This window comes from Drosophila ficusphila, unplaced genomic scaffold (assembly GCF_018152265.1).
Source record: "Drosophila ficusphila isolate 14025-0441.05 unplaced genomic scaffold, ASM1815226v1 contig_286, whole genome shotgun sequence".
Taxonomy (NCBI): Eukaryota; Metazoa; Arthropoda; class Insecta; order Diptera; family Drosophilidae; genus Drosophila; species Drosophila ficusphila.
The window spans coordinates 5,435,346-5,457,093 of NW_025064189.1; the positions used below are offsets into that span (position 1 = coordinate 5,435,346).

General features: G+C 39.4%; 4 protein-coding genes across 6 annotated transcripts in view; 2 read left to right on the top strand and 2 right to left on the bottom strand.

Annotated features, from left to right (window-relative positions):
- The window catches only part of LOC108100409, a 100,836-nt gene that overhangs the window by 19,646 nt on the left and 59,442 nt on the right, over window positions 1-21,748 (bottom strand). The gene's annotated exons all lie outside the window — the stretch shown is intronic.
- LOC108100417 (mpv17-like protein 2) lies at window positions 2,550-3,432 on the bottom strand. Its single transcript, XM_017204308.2, has one exon. It carries the CDS (start codon window positions 3,328-3,330, stop codon window positions 2,734-2,736), a length of 597 nt encoding a protein of 198 aa, XP_017059797.1. The 5' UTR covers window positions 3,331-3,432; the 3' UTR covers window positions 2,550-2,733.
- On the top strand, window positions 12,407-14,502 carry LOC108100414. 3 transcript variants are annotated; one of them, XM_017204304.1, is made up of 3 exons: window positions 12,407-13,485; window positions 13,545-14,303; window positions 14,362-14,502. In XM_017204304.1, the coding sequence occupies exons 1-3, from the start codon at window positions 12,474-12,476 to the stop codon at window positions 14,382-14,384; spliced, it is 1,794 nt and encodes a 597-aa protein (XP_017059793.1). In that variant the 5' UTR covers window positions 12,407-12,473; the 3' UTR covers window positions 14,385-14,502. The 3 variants fall into 3 exon arrangements, with proteins under 3 accessions (XP_017059793.1, XP_017059794.1, XP_017059792.1); XM_017204305.1 differs by having other exon boundaries at window positions 13,545-13,997; window positions 14,049-14,502; XM_017204303.1 differs by having other exon boundaries at window positions 13,545-14,502.
- On the top strand, window positions 14,787-17,346 carry LOC108100413 (myosin-9). Its single transcript, XM_017204301.1, has 6 exons — window positions 14,787-14,863; window positions 14,920-15,362; window positions 15,674-16,368; window positions 16,585-16,837; window positions 16,898-17,153; window positions 17,219-17,346. The coding sequence occupies exons 1-6, from the start codon at window positions 14,794-14,796 to the stop codon at window positions 17,344-17,346; spliced, it is 1,845 nt and encodes a 614-aa protein (XP_017059790.1). The 5' UTR covers window positions 14,787-14,793.

Genomic DNA, 21,748 nt, shown 5'->3' on the forward strand with positions numbered 1-21,748 from the left:
ATTATTCCTAAGTACTGTAGTAATTTAAGGTCTACCAATATTTAAATAACTAAGTCATTGTTCTTAAGGACTTTAAATTGTATAAAAATTGTATATTGTTTTTAAATTTAAAAATATTTCTAATAATTTAATAAGATTAATATTTTATAATTCTTTTTTCGATCCTCAAAAGTACAGATTTGGTCTATTTAATTTTTGGATTAAAGAATTAAAGTTAATTTCCATATCTTTTTTCATAATATAATTTATTTCAATAAGTTTTTTGCTCTCTGTATTCACACACAATTCCATTACTGGGGCATAGGTTATGGTTGGATGGGCCAGCAGGAACCCCGTAGACAGGATCCGGAGTCCGGGAGGATTGTACCTCCACAACATACAGAACTTGTAGGGACTTGGTAACATAACCCAGCTCCCATCTCCCGGCTGCCGGCTCTCCTCTCCGGGTAATTTCGTAGACAAACATCATTGGCATTTCTGTTTGAAGGCTCTGAGTGCCAATTAACTGAACGTGGCTGGGCCACCTGAACCGGACGGATGGGTGGACAGATGAGGGTGCTCGACCCCCGATTGCACAGAATCCAGCGCATATATAGTATAGCATAGCAGATATTGATCAGAGCCGGAAAACATACTGCCAATGGGTGTTAATCGCATTGCCGACTGAGAGTGTCGTAATTTTTATCAAGTCATTACAAGAACTTGAACATGAAGTGGTTTTACTATAAATAGTGTCAAGGTAATATGAGTAGTTTTAATTATTTGTAATCAATATAAACGTATACATGAAATCAAATCTTACTAAACATTATCATTATGAACTGATATATGAAATTTAATCTTATTAAACAGCATTTATTATTATCTTCAACAGATAGATATAATTAAATCTTATCAAACATTGACATTTATTTGATTTATTTCCTTTATTGTATAGATAATTTTCTGCATCATCAAATTGAACTTGTTTCTCAGTTAACTGCTTGTAGGCTCTAACAAAATAATTAAGTTATTATTTAATGATTCGAGGAAACAGCCAACAGCTTTATTTGCACTTGAGTTTTTCCTCGTCTACTTCGGTTTGCCTTTGGCGGTGACTTGGCAAACTTGGTCATCAACACGTAGTCCCATTCGGAATACTTTAACCACACACAACTCATCAAGGACCCCAGCCGAGATGGTTGGCCACGTGCCGAAAAGCCCCACCCCCTGGCACTCCGCCCACTCCTCCAGGAAAAAGGATTCCGTTGGGTGGAACTGGAACCGAGCTTTTAAATTAAATCACAAAATGAGGATGGAACGACTAAGGCAACCGAGTCAGCCGCTAAAACCAAATAAATAAACCCTTTGGCCGCAGTCCTTTCTCGGTGTCCTTGCTCCTTGAAGGCGCGTCCTCCTTGGCAGAGATAACGGCAAAGACAGGAAGTCAACTTGCCAGTGGGCCAAAAGGAAAACAGCGAACGGTGGACAAAGTTGTTTATTAAAAAACAAAATAAAAGAAAACATCAAACGAGGTTACTTTTGCTAACAATTTCGGAAGACATTTCTTCAACATAATTTTTACTTTTCAATTTGTTTGTTTTCCTAATTAACTAATTTTAAATTAAGTAAATATTTCACTATTTCATCCACTGTGAAATGGTGGAAAAGCGAGAGAGTTGACTTTTCCGTTGTGCTCGGCAATCCGGTAGCCAAAAAGGACACACGGAGACCAAAAGGGATAATAGCATAAAATCCAACAAAATGAAAAGAAAGCGGCAAATCATGTTAAGAGATTTAAATTGGATTAGTCGACATGTGAGTGTGAGTGTGTGTGTGTGTGTGTGGATGCCCTTAGTCCTTGGTGGTGTCAACTGGCGCTGGCCGTGAAGCCCCTGGATTTTTTTCTTTTCGCCCCTGGATGTGGATATCCTGGCACGGCCGCCGCTCGCTCATCTTGACATCAATTTTGTCACTTGATTTCCCTTTCCCTTTCTTTTTTTTTTTTTTGCATTTTTTTTTTGGTGCCGCCCCGTTGCTTTTATTTATTTTTGTACGCTTGACACAATTCCACGTTGAGGGCTTAAGGCTCGAGTGTCTCTCCATCCCTCGATGCCATTCACTTGGCCGGAATCTGCTCTTTCCCAGTTCCCGACGAAGGTTTCGACCAGGCTCTTCTGCATTTGACAACTGAAGTGGAGGCCACCTTCCATCCGCCGTCCTCGTTCCCTCGAAGGTGAGGGATATGGTATTATTTGGACAGGTTGACTTGCCATAATAGTAGGTGTCACTTTGTGAAAAGCTCTGGCTGAGCAATGATTTATTATAAGGAATGAGCTCAGCTTAAAGTAATTGCTGGTCAAGAAAATTCATTAAAAATTCATACTTAGACTTCTGTTTTTGAGCTTCTTCTTGTGGTTTTTTGATGTTGTTTTTCTCAAATCATTTGATGCGCAGCAAATAAATATTAATCTAGCAATAAAGTATGTTTGTGGTGATTTTGTGCAAAATAAAACCACACCAACCATATTTTGTAATTAAATCTTTTAAATTACATACTTTTTAATGAGTTTTAGGCTTTAGTAAAATTTGTTTTTATTTCAACATAAATTTTAGATTGACCGGCTTTTCTTGAGTACTTGAGATTTAAGACACCATGGTAGTTAAAATAACAAAGGTTGAAAATTGAAAGTTACTTAAAATTTGGGTCTACACAAAATATTATCCCGGGATGTACAGATTTTATTTCAAATATTATTTTTTTTCCTCCTGGTCCGGCTTCTTGCGATACTTGATTTGAGAGGTGAAGACATCGTAACCCAAGCTGATGGTGTTATCGTAGAAGACCCTGTACTGCGGCTTGATCAGCAGGAAGTTGATGAACTGCGCCAGTGGCCACACTGTCCACTCGGCTGCGTAGAGGATGAGAGCCTTCTCCCTGATCTCCTGCTGCAGTTCCTCCCACGAATTGTCCTCGAGGAGAGCCATGGTGAGAAAGAACACGGCGATGTACAGCGGCGAGCAGATGAACTGGTCCAGCAGGATCTTGATTACAACCACCTTGAAGGTTCGCTTCGGAAACAGATAGTCGAGGTATTGGTACCAGTAGTGGCACACCACGCCCACCGTGAATCCCGAGATTCCCATTCGCAGAGTGCGTATCCGGTTCCATTCGGGAAGTTCTCCGATGAATCGCTCGTACGACTGCTCCATGGTGTCGCCCACCATGCTGAGACCCACCGAAATCCCAATGTTGGTGTACAGAAGGAACTTCGGACTGAAGGCTGCCTGGTGGAACCGGTCCGCGGACCTTACTATCTGCTTCCACAGCACTCCCACCCGTCCTGCCATCTAGGATAACCAGATGATCACTGCCCTTCGTCGGTGGGCGTGGCCATGCCGAGGCTAATGCTCAGAAATAACAAATGACAAACAAATCACAGCAGCCCTCAGTTTGGAATTTTAAATAATTTCTGACAAGTGTCAACTGAATATGTTTGTAAAACCCTTTTCAAATAATTAAAGTTTTGTAATTAAATTTTGTACAACAAATATGTACTTTTCTAACTCCTCATTGAAGATAGTATATTTCTTAGATAAATAGTTTAGGTAAACAAAATAAATTAGATAAATAATAAAATATAAAATTATTTTATGTAACGCTGATTATTCTTAATATTTCATTTTTGCATTGTTCAAATTGCCAAATATTTCATTTGTTATCAAAATAATTTTAAGCGAGTGTGAAGCCACGCCACTAATATTTTACCGAAGGCCTCAAAATTCCAATCAAAATTTTAATCAAAATGCCGCAGGAATGCCGATAAATATATTTGTTAAAGATAAAGGCCTGACCTAGGAAATGCTGTAACTGAACGAAAGGATTCGAAATGGATAGGGGGATTTTGGCATTTAGCTGCAAAACAAAGCTCAAACAAACAGGCAATGAAATCAATTTGGCGCCAGCCAAACGAAATGAGTTTTCGGAGGATTTGTTGAGGTAGCCTAAGCAGGATCCAACTTGTATCTAAGGCCTTCGGGGGAGGACTCCATCCGCCGTTGAAAGGATCAAAAAGGGTTTGCCCGCCCGAAAATAAAACCACCTCGCTTGGCATTCAAATGAGGCTTTCTTTCTCCTCGCTCGATAATCCCCGCCCCACATGTTGCTCCTCCGAAAATTTTTGGGGAACGGGTTCTTTGGGGGGTCCTGATGCCTCCGGCAGGGAATTCTCGTTGGCACTCGGGTGTCGGGGAGTTAATTCTGCCAAATCATTCGCACGCGATTCCCAACCGCAAACCCCGAACCGAAACCCCCTTTTTTTGGTCCCCCTTGGGGAAATCATATGTGCGCTTCCCTCTTTTGGGGGCCAGTGAATTGAAAAATATTTACGGCCTTCTACGAGTACAATCTACGCTAAAATCCAATTTTATTTTTATATTTTCCCTCCGAAAATCCGCTATAAAACCATCGCCCCTCTTCGGTTTTCCAGTTGCCCGTTCCGGTTGTCGATTCAAAAAGCGGCAGCCGTAAATTCGGCTTTGCAGTTTGTTTGCCCGGGCTTCCCATTTCAACTGATTCTGATTCTGACAGAATCGGAGGTCGGGGTGCCGGCATTTGTTTCATTAGCACCGCAAAACTCAGATCTATTTACTGTTTTTCACCCGACAATTTCCTGCATGCGCTGCATTATTTGCAGGTGCTAAATATACGAATTCTAAATGATGTCAGAGTGTCAGTTGAAAAAAGGCACGGAATCAAAAATAACAGGCGTAAATACGAAACCAAAAATAATAAATGAAAACGAGTGACATAATTAAAATGGTATGATGCATTTGCACAAAAATAATTTCAAAAGATAAACTGGCAACTCAAAATAACACTGTTATGCAGAGAACAAAAGTTTATAAGAGCAAACATTTTATCGGAAAGTTTTTAATCTTTGTTATAAGCAGTACATTGTTTTTATTACATTTTAAATATGCTTGTATATTACCCGAAATGGGTGATTTAATTATTAGAGAATGCTTAGAATGCCACTAAGTTTACATCAAATTTTTAATTTATTTTAAAACAAATATGTACTTTGACGGTTTAGTTATAATTGTTTATTAGAAATATTGCATAGGTAGACATTTGTTTTAGGAAAGGTTTGTTTTTAATTAATATAATGAGGTAAAGTCAAAGCTGTTTTCAAATATATTCTTCATTTTGTTGAACAACAAAGAGCATTGCCTCCAATGTTCGTAATCAAGACAGCCTAAAAATCTTTCCCTTTGAAAAGGTCGACAACAATAAATGCCGATTCGGCGGGTTTCGTCGCAGGACCTTTGTTACAAAACCCTTCTAGGTCTAATTCTTTGTGCAAATGAAATGTGTTTACAGGACTGGGCTATTTACATACTGGCACTTCCAACCCATCGCATACGAGGTCCCTGGGGAAAAGCGGAGAGTTATGGAGATGGTATATTGTGTCGCCTGTCCCGAGGTCCATGGACACATGAGTACGTCTGGCTGAAAACTGGATGCTCGCCAGTTTCGTGGAGCGTGGCGAAAAACTGGACACAAAAACAAAAAAAAAAAAAATAAAGGGAAAGGAAAAGTGAAAGCAGCCATGCCGGGCGAATGCATTTTCATAGTTTTTCCCACTTTGTTATGCTGATTTTTCACATTTTCGTTTCCTTTCGTTTATGTTTTTTTTTTTTCTGCTGCCAGCGAGCCTCGTTCGTTCCGCTCTCAATTTTTTCCCTGGCACTATATGTTATCCGTTTTTTTTTTTTTTTGGGGTTGAGCCATCGAGTTGTGGGGCTCGTAGCATGTGTGCATTTTAATTGAATTTTTCATTTCGCTCAATAAAAAGCAAAAGTCGAATATGCGAGCAGCGAGCCGCAAAAAGTGTCATAATTCCCATCGTGTCCTTGGACCCATTAAACTGAATGGTTGGCTGGGGAGTTCGGGAGACCGGAACAAAAGTCCGGTGATTTGGTTGATTTACTCCACGGGCGGCTAAGCATTCCATTTAATATAAATATATATTGCAAATCACTCTCTAATTGATTTCGAATCGATTTTCAATGGCGTTTTAGTTCATGTTTAGACTGCCTCGGCTCGGCTTCATTTTCCACTGGCTGCCCCTCGACTTCAATTTATGCAAATTAAATCGAAATGTGATTTTAATGGTATTTCAGCACGCCCAGGCCCAAATGATGATGAGCGTGTTTGCAAATAAATGGAAGTCAAAAAGTTTTGTGAGCTCTGTGTGCAGGAATCCGTGCACCGGGGAAAAGCCACTCCGCCGAGGGAAAGGAAACTATAACCGCATGTTCCGTTCCGGAAAACTAACTTATTCAATTAGTGGATGGGAAACTTTGGATGTTTACACAACACTCGGAAAAACTATGGTTCAACAAACTTCCTATAGAAAGAGTATCATAGAATATAATATTGTATTTCACCCTCTAAGAATGTCCATGCATAAACATTTTTTTATTATAAAAAATTACTTGCTTTTGAAAAATGTTTTTGGAGTCATTTAAGCTTTACAAATTTAATGGTATATTTGCTGAAGCCTAAAAAAAAGGACTATTTTTACCAGACTTTTTCTAAAATATTTTTTTTTTTCTGAAATTGTATTCATTATTGTATTATTTTCCCCAATGTATTTCGAAAAGTCAAACTCTGTCATCGAGTTTTACTCCAAAGCTGCAGCATTGATTGCGGATAAAAAACAGCACTGCAGCCAATTAATCAACTTCCATATGAACGCAATAAATCTCGTATATACATACAAGAAAATTCCTCTATTTTTGTAGCCACAACTGCGGGCCAATGGGAAAAACTTTAACATTTTTATATACGAATGCTTTATAAATACATATAAAAAGAGCAGATTGTATTAAAAGGCTTAATACCGATGAACATCGGCTCAGATTGATATCCGTTTTAATGGAATTAAATTACTCAATATACAAATTTTCCAATGAATTACCTCCCAACCAAAATTGTCCGTTTATACGAAATATATATGTGTATTAGACTAGTTAAAGAATTATTTCAAACGGAATCCCAGACGCGCACAGTGAATGTCAAAGGTCAATAGAGTTGACAGGTGCAATCAACCGGTTGTGGGGTAAAGGAACTGCCGGCATATTTGAATTGCACCGCCGAGGAAAATAAGTCAGCTCACCGTTAACGTAAACGAGCAAATAGCCAAACAGGCAAACAGTCAACACGGCGGCATCGCCTTCCGCCACTCGTGCCAATTTCGTTAAAGCAAACGAACACAAACAGAAACAGGGACCACCCCAAAAACAGTCGACCCAAACCAAACAAGAGCCACCCCATTTTTCGCTGGCTGTCTGGACGTTGCACAAAAACAAAAGAGCAACAAGGCAAGGAGTTGGGGGACGGATGACAGGTGTCCTGGTTCGCGACACAGGTGCACTTGAAAAATATTTCACCAGCATCAAGAGTTTATTCTTGGGAAGAAAGTCTTTTTTTCTTAAATTTAAGAGCTGAACTTCCGGTTATTAGAGGGACTTAGTAAGTTGATTAAGGGATTGTTAAGTAGTCGCATTCTCAATGTTAGGGATATTTCGTGGAGTTCAATATTGGTTACGGATATTTCTTATTATAATCATAACCATAATCATATATAGGTTTATATTTTGAAAAGCGATTGTAGGAATGTAGATTATTACAAGCAAGAGGTGCTCGAATAAAATCGAATAAAATTTTTATTGTAGGAATGTAGATTATTACAAGCAAAAGATGCTCAAATAAAATCGAATAATATTTTTTTATTTAAGTACCTAACCAAGACATTTCAGAGAGTCACAGAATATATATTTTTAATAATATTATTAAATATTAATATTAAGAGATATTTTCGATCCTCAAATAATATATAGTATAGATTATTTTACAGTGCTCGTTGCTTATTATCGGGTGTAGAGCACAGCTGTTTATGAGGCGCAAAAATGTCATACATCATGCGACACGCGATGTCAGGATGCGAGGACAAGGCAGCCAGGAACCTGGCCGCCTGCTCCTGCTCCTCGTCGGAATCGGAGTACGTCCGTGTGCCTGTCCCTCGGTTCATCCATCTGTCCGTCCGTCCGTCTGTCCGTCCGTTTGTCCGTTTATAACGCGGAACGAGATGAAATTGGCTTGGTTCGCTAAAAGGGGGCAAAGCGGCAGGCATGCAGAAAACAACGTCGCGGATTTGTAACCGAGTTGGATCCACTAACGCCAGAGAAACGAAAAATGAGTGTTGCAAGGGAGGATGGAGGATGGGGCTATCCGGCAGACAGGCTGCATCATCAGCACCGCCATCGCCACCAACTCCCGCATCATCATCATCATCCTGCAGTACTTTACCATTATAATCAGCGGCATTACGAGGAGGAGACAAGTCCTGCGTCCTGGTGACTCCTCGCCAGGATAGGCATTCACGCCCAGCTAAGTGGCACACGAAGCGTTAAACTATTAAGCACATGTTGCCACTCCGCGGGTGATTCATGAATGGGTGGGGAGGGGGATGAAGGAGGGGTGGAGGGAGGAGGAGGGTAGGTTACGTCACGCACAGGAAGTCCTCTCACCGCTTTTGTTATGCGACTCAAGATAAATCATGCACATAAGTCCCGGGCTGTGTCTCCTCGCCGGGAGATTACAACATAAATTCAGCTTGCCATCACATTTAAAAATTTCATTTTGTCAACGTTTTCAGGAGCTGTCCAAGTGACGTGTGATTGGGTCGCAATTTCGCCTCGCAGGTGACAGAAATTGTCTCTGGCGGAAAATAACAAATTAAAGTTACATTTGTTATGAATGGAAACCATATGAACGGAATCATTTATTTTAAGGATATATAAAAGAAAGGGAGATTTAGAGTTAGGGAAACTCCTTTTTAACGAACAACTTTTATTTAAGAAAATAAGGTTCCAACATTTTAAATTCTGTAAAGTAAAAACGGATTTTTGATCCGAATAAAACACAATTCCAAATAAAAAATGTATAAAAAATTTTCAAAGGAAAATAAAGTATTTGATTCACAAACTTACATTAAGGATTGGCATGCTGTTCAATGCTATTGGAATGCAGTAAATGGATTGAAAGTTTCTCAGAAACTACATCTAATTTAAATGTTGGCTAGTTGACTGTGGGCAAGTAACCAAGGACTTCAGTCTCAATTTCAAATCAGAAAGGTAAATACCTTTCGCCTGAAGCTTTTATCTACAGACACACACACACACAGGCGCACACACATTAGCTCTTTGAAGGAAGTGTAACTGCTGGTAAACTAAAGTGCTTTAAGCCAGAAAAATAACAGACAAATTAGAAACACACACAGACACAGCTCCACAGCTCCACAGCTCCACTCTCCGTCTAACTGAATAACTTTTCAAAGGCACTGCAAAGGATATCATGGAACTGCGGGGGGTGGGGCCACTCTAATTAGAATAATTTCTCGCTGCGTTGCGCTTGACAACGCTGCAGAGCTGGCGCCATCTGGTGGACGCTCGCTGGCACGAGAAAGGTGATGCCTGCAGGACCTACACTCATACATACTCACTGACACACACACACATACACAGGCATGCTAAGACACAAGGCAAACAAGTGCACTAAAAACTTTAATTTATACCCCTTTCCAGAAATAATTATTTTTACTTTTAATTTTTAAACTTCATAGAAAAAAACTTCAATTTATTTGAGATTCAAGCAAGTCATTTTCAAGCATTCATTTTGTGGTTACGTTAGAAATATCTGTAAAAAATTAACTTTTTACCATTACATAAAAAAAAATTATTATGTACCTATTATGTGAAAAAAATATTTTTTCTAAATTTACTTTAAATTTCTCGCTTAAGTGGAGAATTCCTAGAAAACGAATCAGCCTCATGTTTTTACCTTTAATAAATAAATCAGTTCCTTAATTTTTTTGTAAGTGCAAAGGAGTCCTGGCCTGCATTGGAGTGCATGAAGAGCAAATGTCAGGACGAAAGGTCAGCGAACCCAGGTGCGGAGAGCCCCAGGGGGTTGCGCAACATAATCATGATAAAAGCATCACACATACGTACCGTGCGCCCGCAGGAGGCAGCGAATTCAAAAGGGGCCAGCCTTAAATTACAGAATTTAATTAATTTCGCAGAGATTTTTCATCGGTTGCCGCGCACTTGACTTTGTTCTTTTAACTCATCGCCATTGCTCTTTCGGCTGCCACTAATTTCGCCATCATCTGCGGTTGGGAAGCCTTTTCATGGGGATCAGGACTCGAGTTCGCCACATGTGCAGGATTCGCGGAGCTCCATTTCCATAACCATATCCATATCCACATTCACATCCACATCCACATCCAGATCCACTCCCATTTTAATTTAAATTAATTTCAATGTGTATGTGGCAGCTGTGACTGTCGCCTCGCCAAGAATCATGGCACTGGTTTCCCGGAGGCAGTCGAGCAGTAGCCAAAATGATTATGAGTAATTAGTTTTAATGGGCTCGAAGCATGTCCTGCCAGCTGCAGAATGTCGCACGTTTCCCAGGTGAAGCACTACGTAACTTTCGGCCAGGATGCCTGCATCCTCCAGAGATGAAAGTTAACTCGAGAGCCTGGCTAACCAAGGGCTAAATATTTAAGTTGGTTTTGCAAATTACAATATAGTGCAACCTTGATACCACGTTTACCTTCTGGTTGATTAACCAGCCTAATTAAATGCACTCCAAGTGGATATTCTCGTTTGGGTGGGGCTCTACTTGTTAGGTGAATATTAAATTAAGTTTAAGTGACATACTTTATACACTTTGAGAACATTCATTTGATATTCCAGGTAATTTAAAATTCTGTTTTCGAATTATGTTTAATTGGGTAATTGAACGATGAATTATTAAATAAGTAAGTATACCATATATGCCTGTTTGATGGTTTCAAAATATCTTAATAATTAAATAAGTAGCATTAATTATAGAAAGACCGTGTTTGGATTTGCGTTTCAAACGAAAAACAAAGTCCTGCCCATTATTAATGACCCACAAAACAAATTTAAGGTGGAATACCTTTATTAATTAATGTTAAATAATGTTAAAATGGCTTATAGCATAAAAAGTAGCTATTTACAGATACACTAAATAATATTTAATTTGAGTTATGTAGAATCAGTTCAGGAAAAACATAACGTAAACCACCTATAATCAGCTTTTTCCATGGCTTTCGATCTGTATCAATACGACTTAAGCTGAATTTGCGAAAACAAGTCATAAATCAAAACCAATTTGTGATGCAATATAACTGGCATTTCGCTGTCTCTGCGCTTTGATCGCTTTTGCAAATAGATAAGTGTCAACAAAATATTTACAAGGACGCCGAAAGCTTCAGCCAAAAACAAAAAGGACGAAAATTTGGCGATTGACTGGGGGAAAATCAAATCACAGGAATCTGAGCTTTGAACGCTGAACAGCAAGTCAATTTGGAGCACATACAACAATGCGAAAATGTATGCTATCGAAAGAATGGGAAAATTGCGAGAAAATTCAAGAGAAAGCTGGGAAAAGCGGGTACCATACAGAATTTAATGGTGCGCAAATTTTGATTGTTTTACTTTGAGAATGAAAGTTTCCTTCCTCCCTTTTTTATTTTCATGATTTTTTTTTTTTTTGTTTCTCGTGTTCCATTTTGTTTGCATTCGCTATTTATTTATTTAGCCAAGCTTTGAATTCGTTTTCCCGCATTTTATGCATATTTCAGACTCAAATATTTTTCCTGTGCTATTTGCGTTGACTGGTCCCTCGCGTATTTGTATTTGTTTAGCTGCGGGCTCTCATCTATAAACATTCACAATCCTCATTTCAGCCAGAAAACAATGTCTAAACTGGGCGATGGATGTTCTGTTCTGTTGGCCTTCAGGTGCTTTTGTTTCCATTCTCATGTCGTCCATTGAAGAGCCAGTAAAAAGTTCTTGTCAATGTGTTTCAATTCGATTCCCATTCCACTCGACGGACTGTTTCTATGCTTCTATGATTGCGCATACGCTCCGTTGGACAAAAAGCAAATTGTAATTAGACACAGTGGCCGAAATGCGACATGCGTGCGGAAAACAATGAGCGGAAATTCTTCCTAGAATCTCGTTGTGTCCAACTAGAGACGGCAAAGAAGTGACCTGAGTGGGACTCTAATGAAAAGATGCAATAACAAAAGAAAACGAGTCCAAGAAACACCGGAGATGAAAGACAGGAATTTTATAAGAAATTTTAATTAATTTTAATGAAGACTTTTATTTTGTATTTCCATTTGAGTTAGCGGTAATAGCGTCCCCATTCTGGAAAATTAGATACAAAATGAAAAAAGATAAAGTAAAAAGCAAATGATAAAAACCCAAAGATTGCCTTGCACTTTGACTCAACACTCATTAAGCTGTAAGCCATTTGTGTTCTAAATCCCAGTGAATTTTTATTCCTTTACTATTTTTTTTTATTCTATAGAATTCCAGCTTAGACAATGTTGGCCAATGATGTGGATGTTACCAATTCAGATGGGCAAAGTGAGGCGAATGCAGTCGACAATGCCCACGAATTCGATACCTCGAAATGCAGTTGCAACTCCCCAGATCTACAAACTATTGATCTATCAGAACAACTAGAAGTAAAAATCTCTTCCACAATTACTTCTGAAGAGACCTTTAAAGAAGACTGCAACTTGCCCAGTTTGCCAATGGAAACACTTTTGTCGCCTTTAAATATTATCGATCGATTAAAAAGGGAGACTGAGGTAAAGGACTTTTTACCATTTAAGTGTGGAGTGGGAGAACTTTCTTTTTTTGGCAATCAAGAGCAATCTTTGTGCGAAAAGCCGGATTTTTCTGAAGAGAAGAAAGTGCCTATGCCATACTTTATTCCTGAATTGGAGATGGCGTGTGCCAATGATGAGAAAATAAATGATATAAATTCATCTGAAATTAAACAGACAATTGAGGCGAAGATCGAACTACCAGAAATTCAACCTATCAACGAACCAGTTTCACCAGAAATCAAAGAAACAACATTGTTTCGGATTGAAGAACCAAAACTTGCTAAGATAGAAGAACCAAATTTACAAGAAATCAAAGAAATAAATGAATCTAGAACAGAGAAATCTACTCTACTAGGGATAAATGAAGCAGAAGAAAAGCATCAACATAACGAAATAATTCACGAAGAAACTGGAAAAGAAATTTCTACAGTTCTTCAACCAAAATCAACGGGAATCCTAGCTCCTTTAACTTTGCAGATCGAAGAGCTGATGGCTCCATTTGTGGAAATAGCAAAGCCAGTAAATAAATTGGGTTTCATTAGTTCCCTCTTGGCAAGCAGATCAACTTGGAAACCCAATGTTAGGACATCTTTTGGTGATAGAGTTTCGATAAGGAAAAATAACCGATCCAGGGAAAGAATTCAACAGGAAGCTTCAAAATCACTCAGGGCTCTTATTTTAAGTTTAAATATGCTCAAAAGATTGGAGGCATCTTCACATGGTAAGTAATTATCAACAAAAAAAATATTTAACAATTATTAAACTAAGCTTTATTTTCAGAGAACTCATATAAAAGCCGAATAAACAGATTTGAGAAAATGCGCAACTCATTAACCTTTTCAAGAGTGTTTAGGCAGAATATTTTCCAGCTCACTTCGGCTGCAGAAAGTAGCAAGAATAAAATTGAAGAAAAGTCGTTGGCTTGTGAACCTGTAATAATGAGACCAAACATAAATGAAGAATTACTTCCTGTATTATACAGAGAAGATGCGAGTGAAGGATTGAATTGCAATGGATTAAATATAAGCAAGGATTCTGTTTTTAGTGATGTTTACGAAACCGATGACTCGGAAATCCAGAAGAAGTTGTGTGTGAAGAAATCTCTGACAGAAGTACACAATTTACCAAAAAGAATTGACAATTTGGCGGAAATTCAGAGAAACGGAAGAGTTATGTTCAGCCAGTGCGTAAGGGTTTTCTGTTTCAACAAATTGAAGGAGTGGAAACGGCAAGGTAAAGTTAAAGGTTCCAACGAGACTCCTTACCGCTCCCCATCCTTCTCAGGCGAGGGTCAAATCGAGATCATGGAACACCTTGGACTGTACTATATAATACTCCATGACAAGGTCACCGGTGAACTGATCATCCTGATGCGAGTGGACGAGAAGTGGCGCATCGACTATATGTCCCAAAGTTCGTACAGCTGCCGCTGGACGAACATCAATTACGCATGCTGTCGCGAGGGAATCCTGGAGAGGATCGCCTGCTCCTTCCGGGAGCCCAGCCACGCTGCCGAGTTCGTCGCCAGGATCCGGAATAGTGCGATCCAATCCCGCATCGAGTAGAGTTCCTTGTTTTGACTTTTTTGTTTTTCCAGCCTTCGAGTTGATTTCCCAGTGAAATCTTGGTGTTTCTTTCGTTCGAGGACGTGCTACAAGCCGATCTATAAATTATGGTGGTGTCTTTCAATATATTTTGTATAAATTGTGGTTTAATTATTAAAAATTCTAGAAGAGAATAACATTTTTGTCAAATAAATGGGGTTTAATAGATATACAATGTGACTCAAAAATGTTTATTATTTATTTTTGTATACTTTAGTATGTATCATTCATTATTACTATATTATTATTATTAGTATTATTATTACTAACCTTTATTTAAAAGTGTATTTAGTTGTTGCCAACCACCAGATTCCTTCGTTAAACTTAATCGTTGCCACAGCAACTTTAATATCGATTAAACAAACAGTTTAGAAAGCATGTTTTGTGAAAACTAATTTGAAGAGGTAAACCACAAGGAGGAGGTCATGGAATCGGACAAGTTGAACGAATTAAACCGACAAATAAATGAGATTAAAAAGCGCATATTGTTGGCTGGTATGTTTGCAAAGCCTTTAAATTATTAAAGTAATAATGAAACAAATTCCCTTAAGAGGGCCAAAAGACGGCCAATGCAGCCGAGTGGCAGAAGCAAAACCGCATCAATTGCGACACGATTAGCTCCTTGAAGAAGGACATCAAGGAGCTGACGGTGAAGGCAAGTCGCCTGCGAAATCCTCTCCAGCGACCGGTGGTCATCAAGGAATCCACTGGGGAGTCCCGCCGGGCTCAAAGTTGTACACCAACACTGATTGTGGGCAAGGCCACGTATCCTGTGGGGGCCAAAAATGCCGATGATGCCATTTTTCTCACTGATCTCAAGATTACCGAGAGCCGCAAGCAGATGGACTTGCTGCGGCATCGTTTCAAATCCCGCCAGCAGCACTTCAGCAAGTTGGTGGAGAAATATCGAGGACTCCTGGCCAACAAGGAGGCACAGAACCAGAATCTGGGCGAGAAACCACCCGAAACTCTTGAGGAGGATGCAAACAGGAAGGTAAGAAAGTAATTATCACATTAAACTACTTTCAGGAAAACTTAAGCTACTTATTAAAATTATTTTAAGCAAAAAATCGGTCTAACTTTTATTAATGAATTGCTTTTAAGAAGTTTATTAAGTATTTAATGCAAATTACTTTCGGGAAATGACTGCAATTACAATTTAAATACAGAACAAAAAAAAATTCTTTAAAGAAATCAATTAATATTCTTGAAATTGACAACCATTTAAATATGCATATTATTTCAGTTTAAGCTTGTAGTATCTTTAAAATTTGAATGGTTTTTAATCCCTCAAAAATCCCACAGCTTGTTTGCCAGCTGGAGAACGAGATCCACCGCACCAACGTTCAGTGGATGGAGGCGGAGCACATCCGCAAGAAGTACCGCTCCATCGAGGCCTCCTTGATGACGGATGCGGAGCGATTCGAGAGGAGTCTGCGGGAGCTGGAGGCCTCGTTGAGCGACCAGAAGGCGGAGATCGAGCGACTGCAGCAGGTGCACAACGAGGCGGTGGATATGCGGGACGCGGCCAAGGTGATCCTGCAGCGCCAGGAGCAGCAGGCGAATCTCTCCCAGAAAACGAGGGAGCGGCAGGCCCTCGACTTTCGCAAACAAGTGGAGGCCCGCAAATTGGAGCTGGAGCGGATTGGTCGGAAGCTTTTTGCCGAAACCAAAACGCTGGTCCATCAGGATAGCGTGGGCTCCAGTTCCGGTGACCAGCATACTGCCAAAACGGAGAACGGCGAGGAGGAGCCGGTGTCCCAACTGGAGAGCGTTACCAGCGACATGGAGTCCCTGTTCAAGCAGCTCATGGAGGCCTCCGGTGCCACCTCGCCCTTCGAGGTCTTCGAGAGATTCAGCGCACAAAAGGAGTCCGCAGCGCGGTTGAACTATTTGCGAAAAGCCGCAGAGGCGGAAAAGGCCAATTTGGAAGCGGAACGAGAGGCTTTAACCAGCGAACTGGAGGCCTCCAAATTCTCAGACGTAAAGGAAAGCGAAGTGTGAGTATACTATGATTAATGAAATTCCTAATAAGAACATTTTAAAGTCATTGAAAAATCTTTAAAAATTTAATCTTTATAAATTGAAATTGTTTTATACATTTATAACGTTTGAACCTATACAAAATGTTTTAAAAACAGTTTAGCAACTTATTACTTTATTTGAAAATTTGTTGAAATTCATATTGAATGATTTTTAAAATAATTTATAAACAGAAACCAAGAGGTCATCGAGCAAATCAAAAACAGCATTGCCGCCAAGGAGCAGGATCGCAAATTGGACACCGATGAGGCGGGCAAATCGATGGGCGTACTTAAATATCTCAAAGAACGTATCTGTGAGATGATCTTTAAGGTTCAGGAAGTGGATGAGAGCAACATTGAAATACCCGAAAGGAAGCTCCATGTCAGCGTGGCAGAACTGCCTAATTTTTTGGCACACACTGCCGAAGATGAAGATATGATTGAGGTGGGTATTTAAAACTAATATTTATGAAATCTGTATTAATTTCTGCTACTATCTAAATAGATTTTGAAATTGAAAATCAAACGCTGCCAAGAGCTGAGCAAATCTGAGGATGTGCCACCGTTTGAGATTCCCAAGTTGGACATTGTCGACGAGGAGGAGGATGATTTGTACAAGGCGGAACCACCCAAATCCCCATCTGCTCCCGAAGGCGAGAAACCACAACCAATGCCCGTTTGCTACTACAATTTGTTCGCAGGACGAGCTCAGCGAGCGGCAGGAACCTCCTCATCCTCTCCGGAACAGGCTCCAGCTGCAGGTAAACTTAACATAATAAAATATAAATAATCTGCTTACTAATTTATAAAAATCTTTCATCTAAAGTGGCGACAACTGATGATGACAATGAAGTGCCTTCTCGAAACTTCCTAAAGCGACAATCCGTGCTTATTGTCGACTCTAAATCCCGTCGAAAACCATTCAGACCAACACCCGGAGGCAGACGAAAATAAAAGAGTTTATGATAAAAACACTTTAGTTACCCATCAAGTCTTATTTTATAGACTAACTGGAATGAAATTTAGTTGCCCTTGAAATTTGTACTAAGTTTTGTGCCTTTCCTAAGTTAAGTTTAATCTAAATATTCAATAATGAAGTATCTTTTAAAAGGTTCTAAATAAGAAGCAGTTATGAGTTCATTTCTTTAATTTCTTGACAAGAAAAGGATTTTATTTGGCAAAAATCCACATCGACAAATTCTGAGTACATATACAAAGTGCCAGCAGTGGATAAATTTTTAATAATGGATGAAGTTCCAAGAAGGACAATTTGGCTATCTATTTCTGTACTTTATGAGCGTTTCACTTTCAAGGCTAGAATTTCCGACTAGAATGCTCCACAGTTTCTTGTTGCCAGCGGGCGATTTAATATCTGAGGCGGCATCCTCTGCATATTCATTCCGCTTGCTGCAGTTTCTGGATAAATGTCAGCAGCTTCAGTCAAACGACATAACAAATAGCTGTCCTGGCGATGCATCTACTGCAAAGACAAGGACAACGGAGTGGGTAAACAGAATTTACTGCCCCGAGGAGGATGACTTGGCCGCCTGGGTGCCGGGATGCCTCGGTGCCGGGATGCCTGGGTGCCAGAATGCCTTGAACCAAAGGGACGACTTGGAGGCTGGCTTGGGTGGCCGGGTGGTAAATGAAGTGCAAAGCGGAACAAAATGCGGACCGCGGCTGTTTCAGACGAAATAACCTTTCAAAAAATGTTTACACCACTGGCTTACAGTGGAAAAAATAACTGGTAGCACAAGTCGAAAATGCAAGCTTGTAAAAAATATATAAATAAATAAATTTAGAAATAAATTTATATAACGAAATACAACTTATCTTTATTATCAGAAAGTTAAAGTCACAAGTAATTTTTAGACATTTATTTTAAGTAATATTGTGCAGATATTATACGTTTCATTTACAGAAAACTTAATTTAATAGTATTTCAAATATAAAAATCAATTATAAATTAGTTTGGCTTGATAAATTATTTAGTTGTTATAATAAGTATATATTTCTTTACGTATTATTTGGTTAAAGAGTTTTTAAAAGCTGTTTATAGTAATCAATGGTTTATGAATTTGCCAAGAGCGCGATGACTGCGCTTAGATCTGCAGGATATAAAACTCTCAATGAAACTTGGTAGTTTCCACTGTCTGGCAAAGCAGAATGGACGTCCTGGCTTTCCTCGTTAGCAACAATAAAGCGCCCCAGCTGACGATGAACAATCGGGAGTGGAGGAGTGAAGGAGCGAGAGGCAGTGGCAGCTGCAACTTCGGTGGCGATGTGTAAACAAAGACGCCGATGATCCATTGCCAGGGCTTGTTGCCGGAAGTCCAAGATGGAGAACAGTTCGGGAGGAGGAGAATGGGGAGGGGATCCGTGTTGTGTGTGTCAACTAAATGTCAACAAGGAGGACATAAACCACAGCAGACGCATACAAACAACCAAGCCGGCAGTAAGATGGAAAACGGCAGTCGAGGGAAGGCGAGAAGCGTTCACTGGGAAAACTGGGAAACTCCAGGCAGCAAGGAGGTGGCCCGAGTCAACCAGTTGGAAAAACAAAAGCGGGTCCTTTGCCTGCGGTAAAATGCGGCAAAGGGATGCCAAGGATTCGAGGGAATGGCGCTTAGCAATGGAATGGCAATGGCATTGGCCCTGGCTGGATTCAATGAAGCCCGGCCAGGATGGTGGATAACTCGAGGGTCTCGGCGTTTTGTGCGGTTTTCACTGCCATCGAAGGAAAAACGCTTGACACTGGAATGTCGCGGCCTGCGGTTGAAGTCAGTCCGCATTGGATTGCACTGCTTGGCCCCAACCACATTGGCCACCACAACCACTCGCACCACTGGCCCCACTCTTTGTCCTCCTCCGTTTTGCAAAAGGACTCCAAAGGACTGCGCCGTCATTTTCCCCTCTAAATGAATATGAATTATTTCTAAATGAGAAAGTGCGCTTGAATGCGGGCGTAAAACAAAGAAAATTCTTTTGAAATTGATTAAAACCCAGCAGGTGGCTGGGAAAAGATTTAAATTTAAATAGGGCTTAATATGGATAAGATGGAAAAATGTGGTCTTTTTCTTGGCCTTCAGAATGGCATTTTATGAGGTAAGATTTGCTTTACGAATATATTATATATAGCTACTCAAACTTAAACAAAATACAACTATCTCAAACATTTAAAAAAAAATAATTTCCTAATGGGTTTCTATTTTAAGTTAATTAATTTAAAAGCAAAAACAAGATTTGTTTTAAGAGTTGATTCCTCAACTTGTTTTTATATATTTTCTGGCAAAAGTGAGAAGTTTTTCTACTTCAGATCTAGGTGCTAGAGCAAGTTTGTCGAAGTCTCCCCGTTTTATGACTTTTAGTACCCCATCAAAACTTCAGTTTTATTGAAATTAATTTCCGAGATAAGCTGATAAATGTAAGTGCGGAGTTAGATGGTAGATAACATAAATACCGTCATTACATTTCTCCGCCGACTTTAGCAGTTATTTCCCTTTTTTTTCTATGTTCGGCAGCAGAAAAAGTTTCCGCGGCTTCGAAGTCTGGCCAACTTTCTTCAGTAATTTTTTTTTTGTGTTCTGCCATCCAGTTGGGCATAAAGCCGTAAAGTCCTCTACAGCAATTACTAAACTCTAATCCCCGGAGTGCGCCGTCGGTTAATCCCCGAACCACAATTGAGGACGAAGACCTTAAAGGGAATTAGCTAATTAAAGGTAAGTGATGGCGGAACCAAAACGGCTTACTGCCTCGACTTGACTACATCGTGTGTAATTGGATAGTCACGACTTTTATCCAGCCATTAAATCCACCCAGCCTTCTACACTCTACCATACAGTCAGCCATCTCCTTTCCACACCCACGGCCACGCCCACTTTTAAGGCAATTAAGCGATTCAATCTGATGGTGGGACCGTTAATCAAACGCCCATCGATTCGCAAGACAACGCCACTAATTTTAAGCCCATCGACTAAAGGTGGGCGTGGCAGGGACGACCGGCAACCGCAAACAATAAATTTGAATTTCTGCTGCCGCCGCGGAAAACTTTTTAACTGTGCACAAACTACGTTGGAAAAGCATCAATATTTAACACAGAAAAAATTTTGAAATATATAAAATAGGTTATTTAAAGAAACATATAATTTACTAAATCTAAAAATAAAAATAAATGTAATCTTTGTAAGCTTAAAATTATTTCTTAAAAATAGTTAAGTATCTTTAAAATTATTCAAAATTAATATTATTATAGATCTACATATAAGTTATATTTGAAAGTAACCAAGCCATTTACAAATTATTAAAAATTTTAAGTTCCTTATACATTACAACATATTTCTTTTAGTGTACCTGTGTGTGCGCTTGACAGTGTTGTAAATAAATGAGCGGATCCGGAAACGGTTTGGGAGATGTCTGGCTTTCTCTTTCTCTCTCTCTCTCTCTCTTTTCCATGGGAAAGTGTCCCTTTCGCTGGGTCGCCACTTTGCGAATGATAAATAACGTAATTTCTTTACAACTTTTCATTCAAATTTTCGCTACTTTTAACCGCACTTCGGGCTGCGTTCGCAGCCTGTTGTTAAGTAAAATAAATTGCGATTCCGTGTAATAAAAGTCAATCATAATAATTCAATGACGCGACGCATTGTTGTGCCTCGTCATTGGGCTGCCTGCAGCCATAGCCTTCTACCAATCCCTCTTTCCCCAAAAAAAAATCCCCCCTTCCCTTCAAAAGAATTTCCTGAAACACCCACCCACCCATTGGGCTTTCATAAATACAGCTCTCTGGGGAATATTTGAATTTTTCGTTGATTCATTTGATTTTCTGGCAGGCAGACTTCAACTGGAAGATGTCTCTCGTTGACTCTTCACTTGTGCTTCGTCGAATGGAAAAGCACAAGCAGCACTTACAATAATTAGTTATCATTAGTCATCTAATCAATCACTCAACATTTTCAAAATACTTATGCTTTCTAGAGAAAGAAGGAAAACGTTTGGGTCGGAAAATAAGCGCTAGACTTGCCATTGAATATTTGTATTTTTTATTTATCATCTGAAATTCATTAAAGAAGAAGTTTAACGTTCTTTTTCAAAAGCAAAAAGCAAATCTCGAACTGAAAGAAAACTCAATTTTTTTCCGACCCAGACTGACTCAAATTGGTGAATGGAAAAAAGGCGAAGCATAAATCTTTCTTGGTTCTTTCTCATTTCTTGTTTGTTTTTGGTTCAAACTCGTACCTTTTTCTTGAGAAAGTATTCAGTGGTTAGAAAAGAAGAAAAAAGACGTGGTTTTTGGTGCCGACGAAAACAATTTTTGTATAGACAACTGAAGCATGAGCAATTAATTATAGGAATATTG

Excerpts from the sequence above, each read along its gene's own strand:
- LOC108100413 (XM_017204301.1), top strand. The coding sequence starts at position 14,794 with ATGGAATCGGACAAGTTGAACGAATTAAACCGACAAATAAATGAGATT. Across the intron at positions 16,369-16,584 it reads GACGTAAAGGAAAGCGAAGT|AAACCAAGAGGTCATCGAGC; the intron begins GTGAGTATACTA and ends ATTTATAAACAG. Across the intron at positions 17,154-17,218 it reads GGAACAGGCTCCAGCTGCAG|TGGCGACAACTGATGATGAC; the intron begins GTAAACTTAACA and ends TTTCATCTAAAG.
- LOC108100414 (XM_017204303.1), top strand. The coding sequence starts at position 12,474 with ATGTTGGCCAATGATGTGGATGTTACCAATTCAGATGGGCAAAGTGAG. Across the intron at positions 13,486-13,544 it reads ATTGGAGGCATCTTCACATG|AGAACTCATATAAAAGCCGA; the intron begins GTAAGTAATTAT and ends CTTTATTTTCAG.
- LOC108100417 (XM_017204308.2), bottom strand. The coding sequence starts at position 3,330 with ATGGCAGGACGGGTGGGAGTGCTGTGGAAGCAGATAGTAAGGTCCGCG.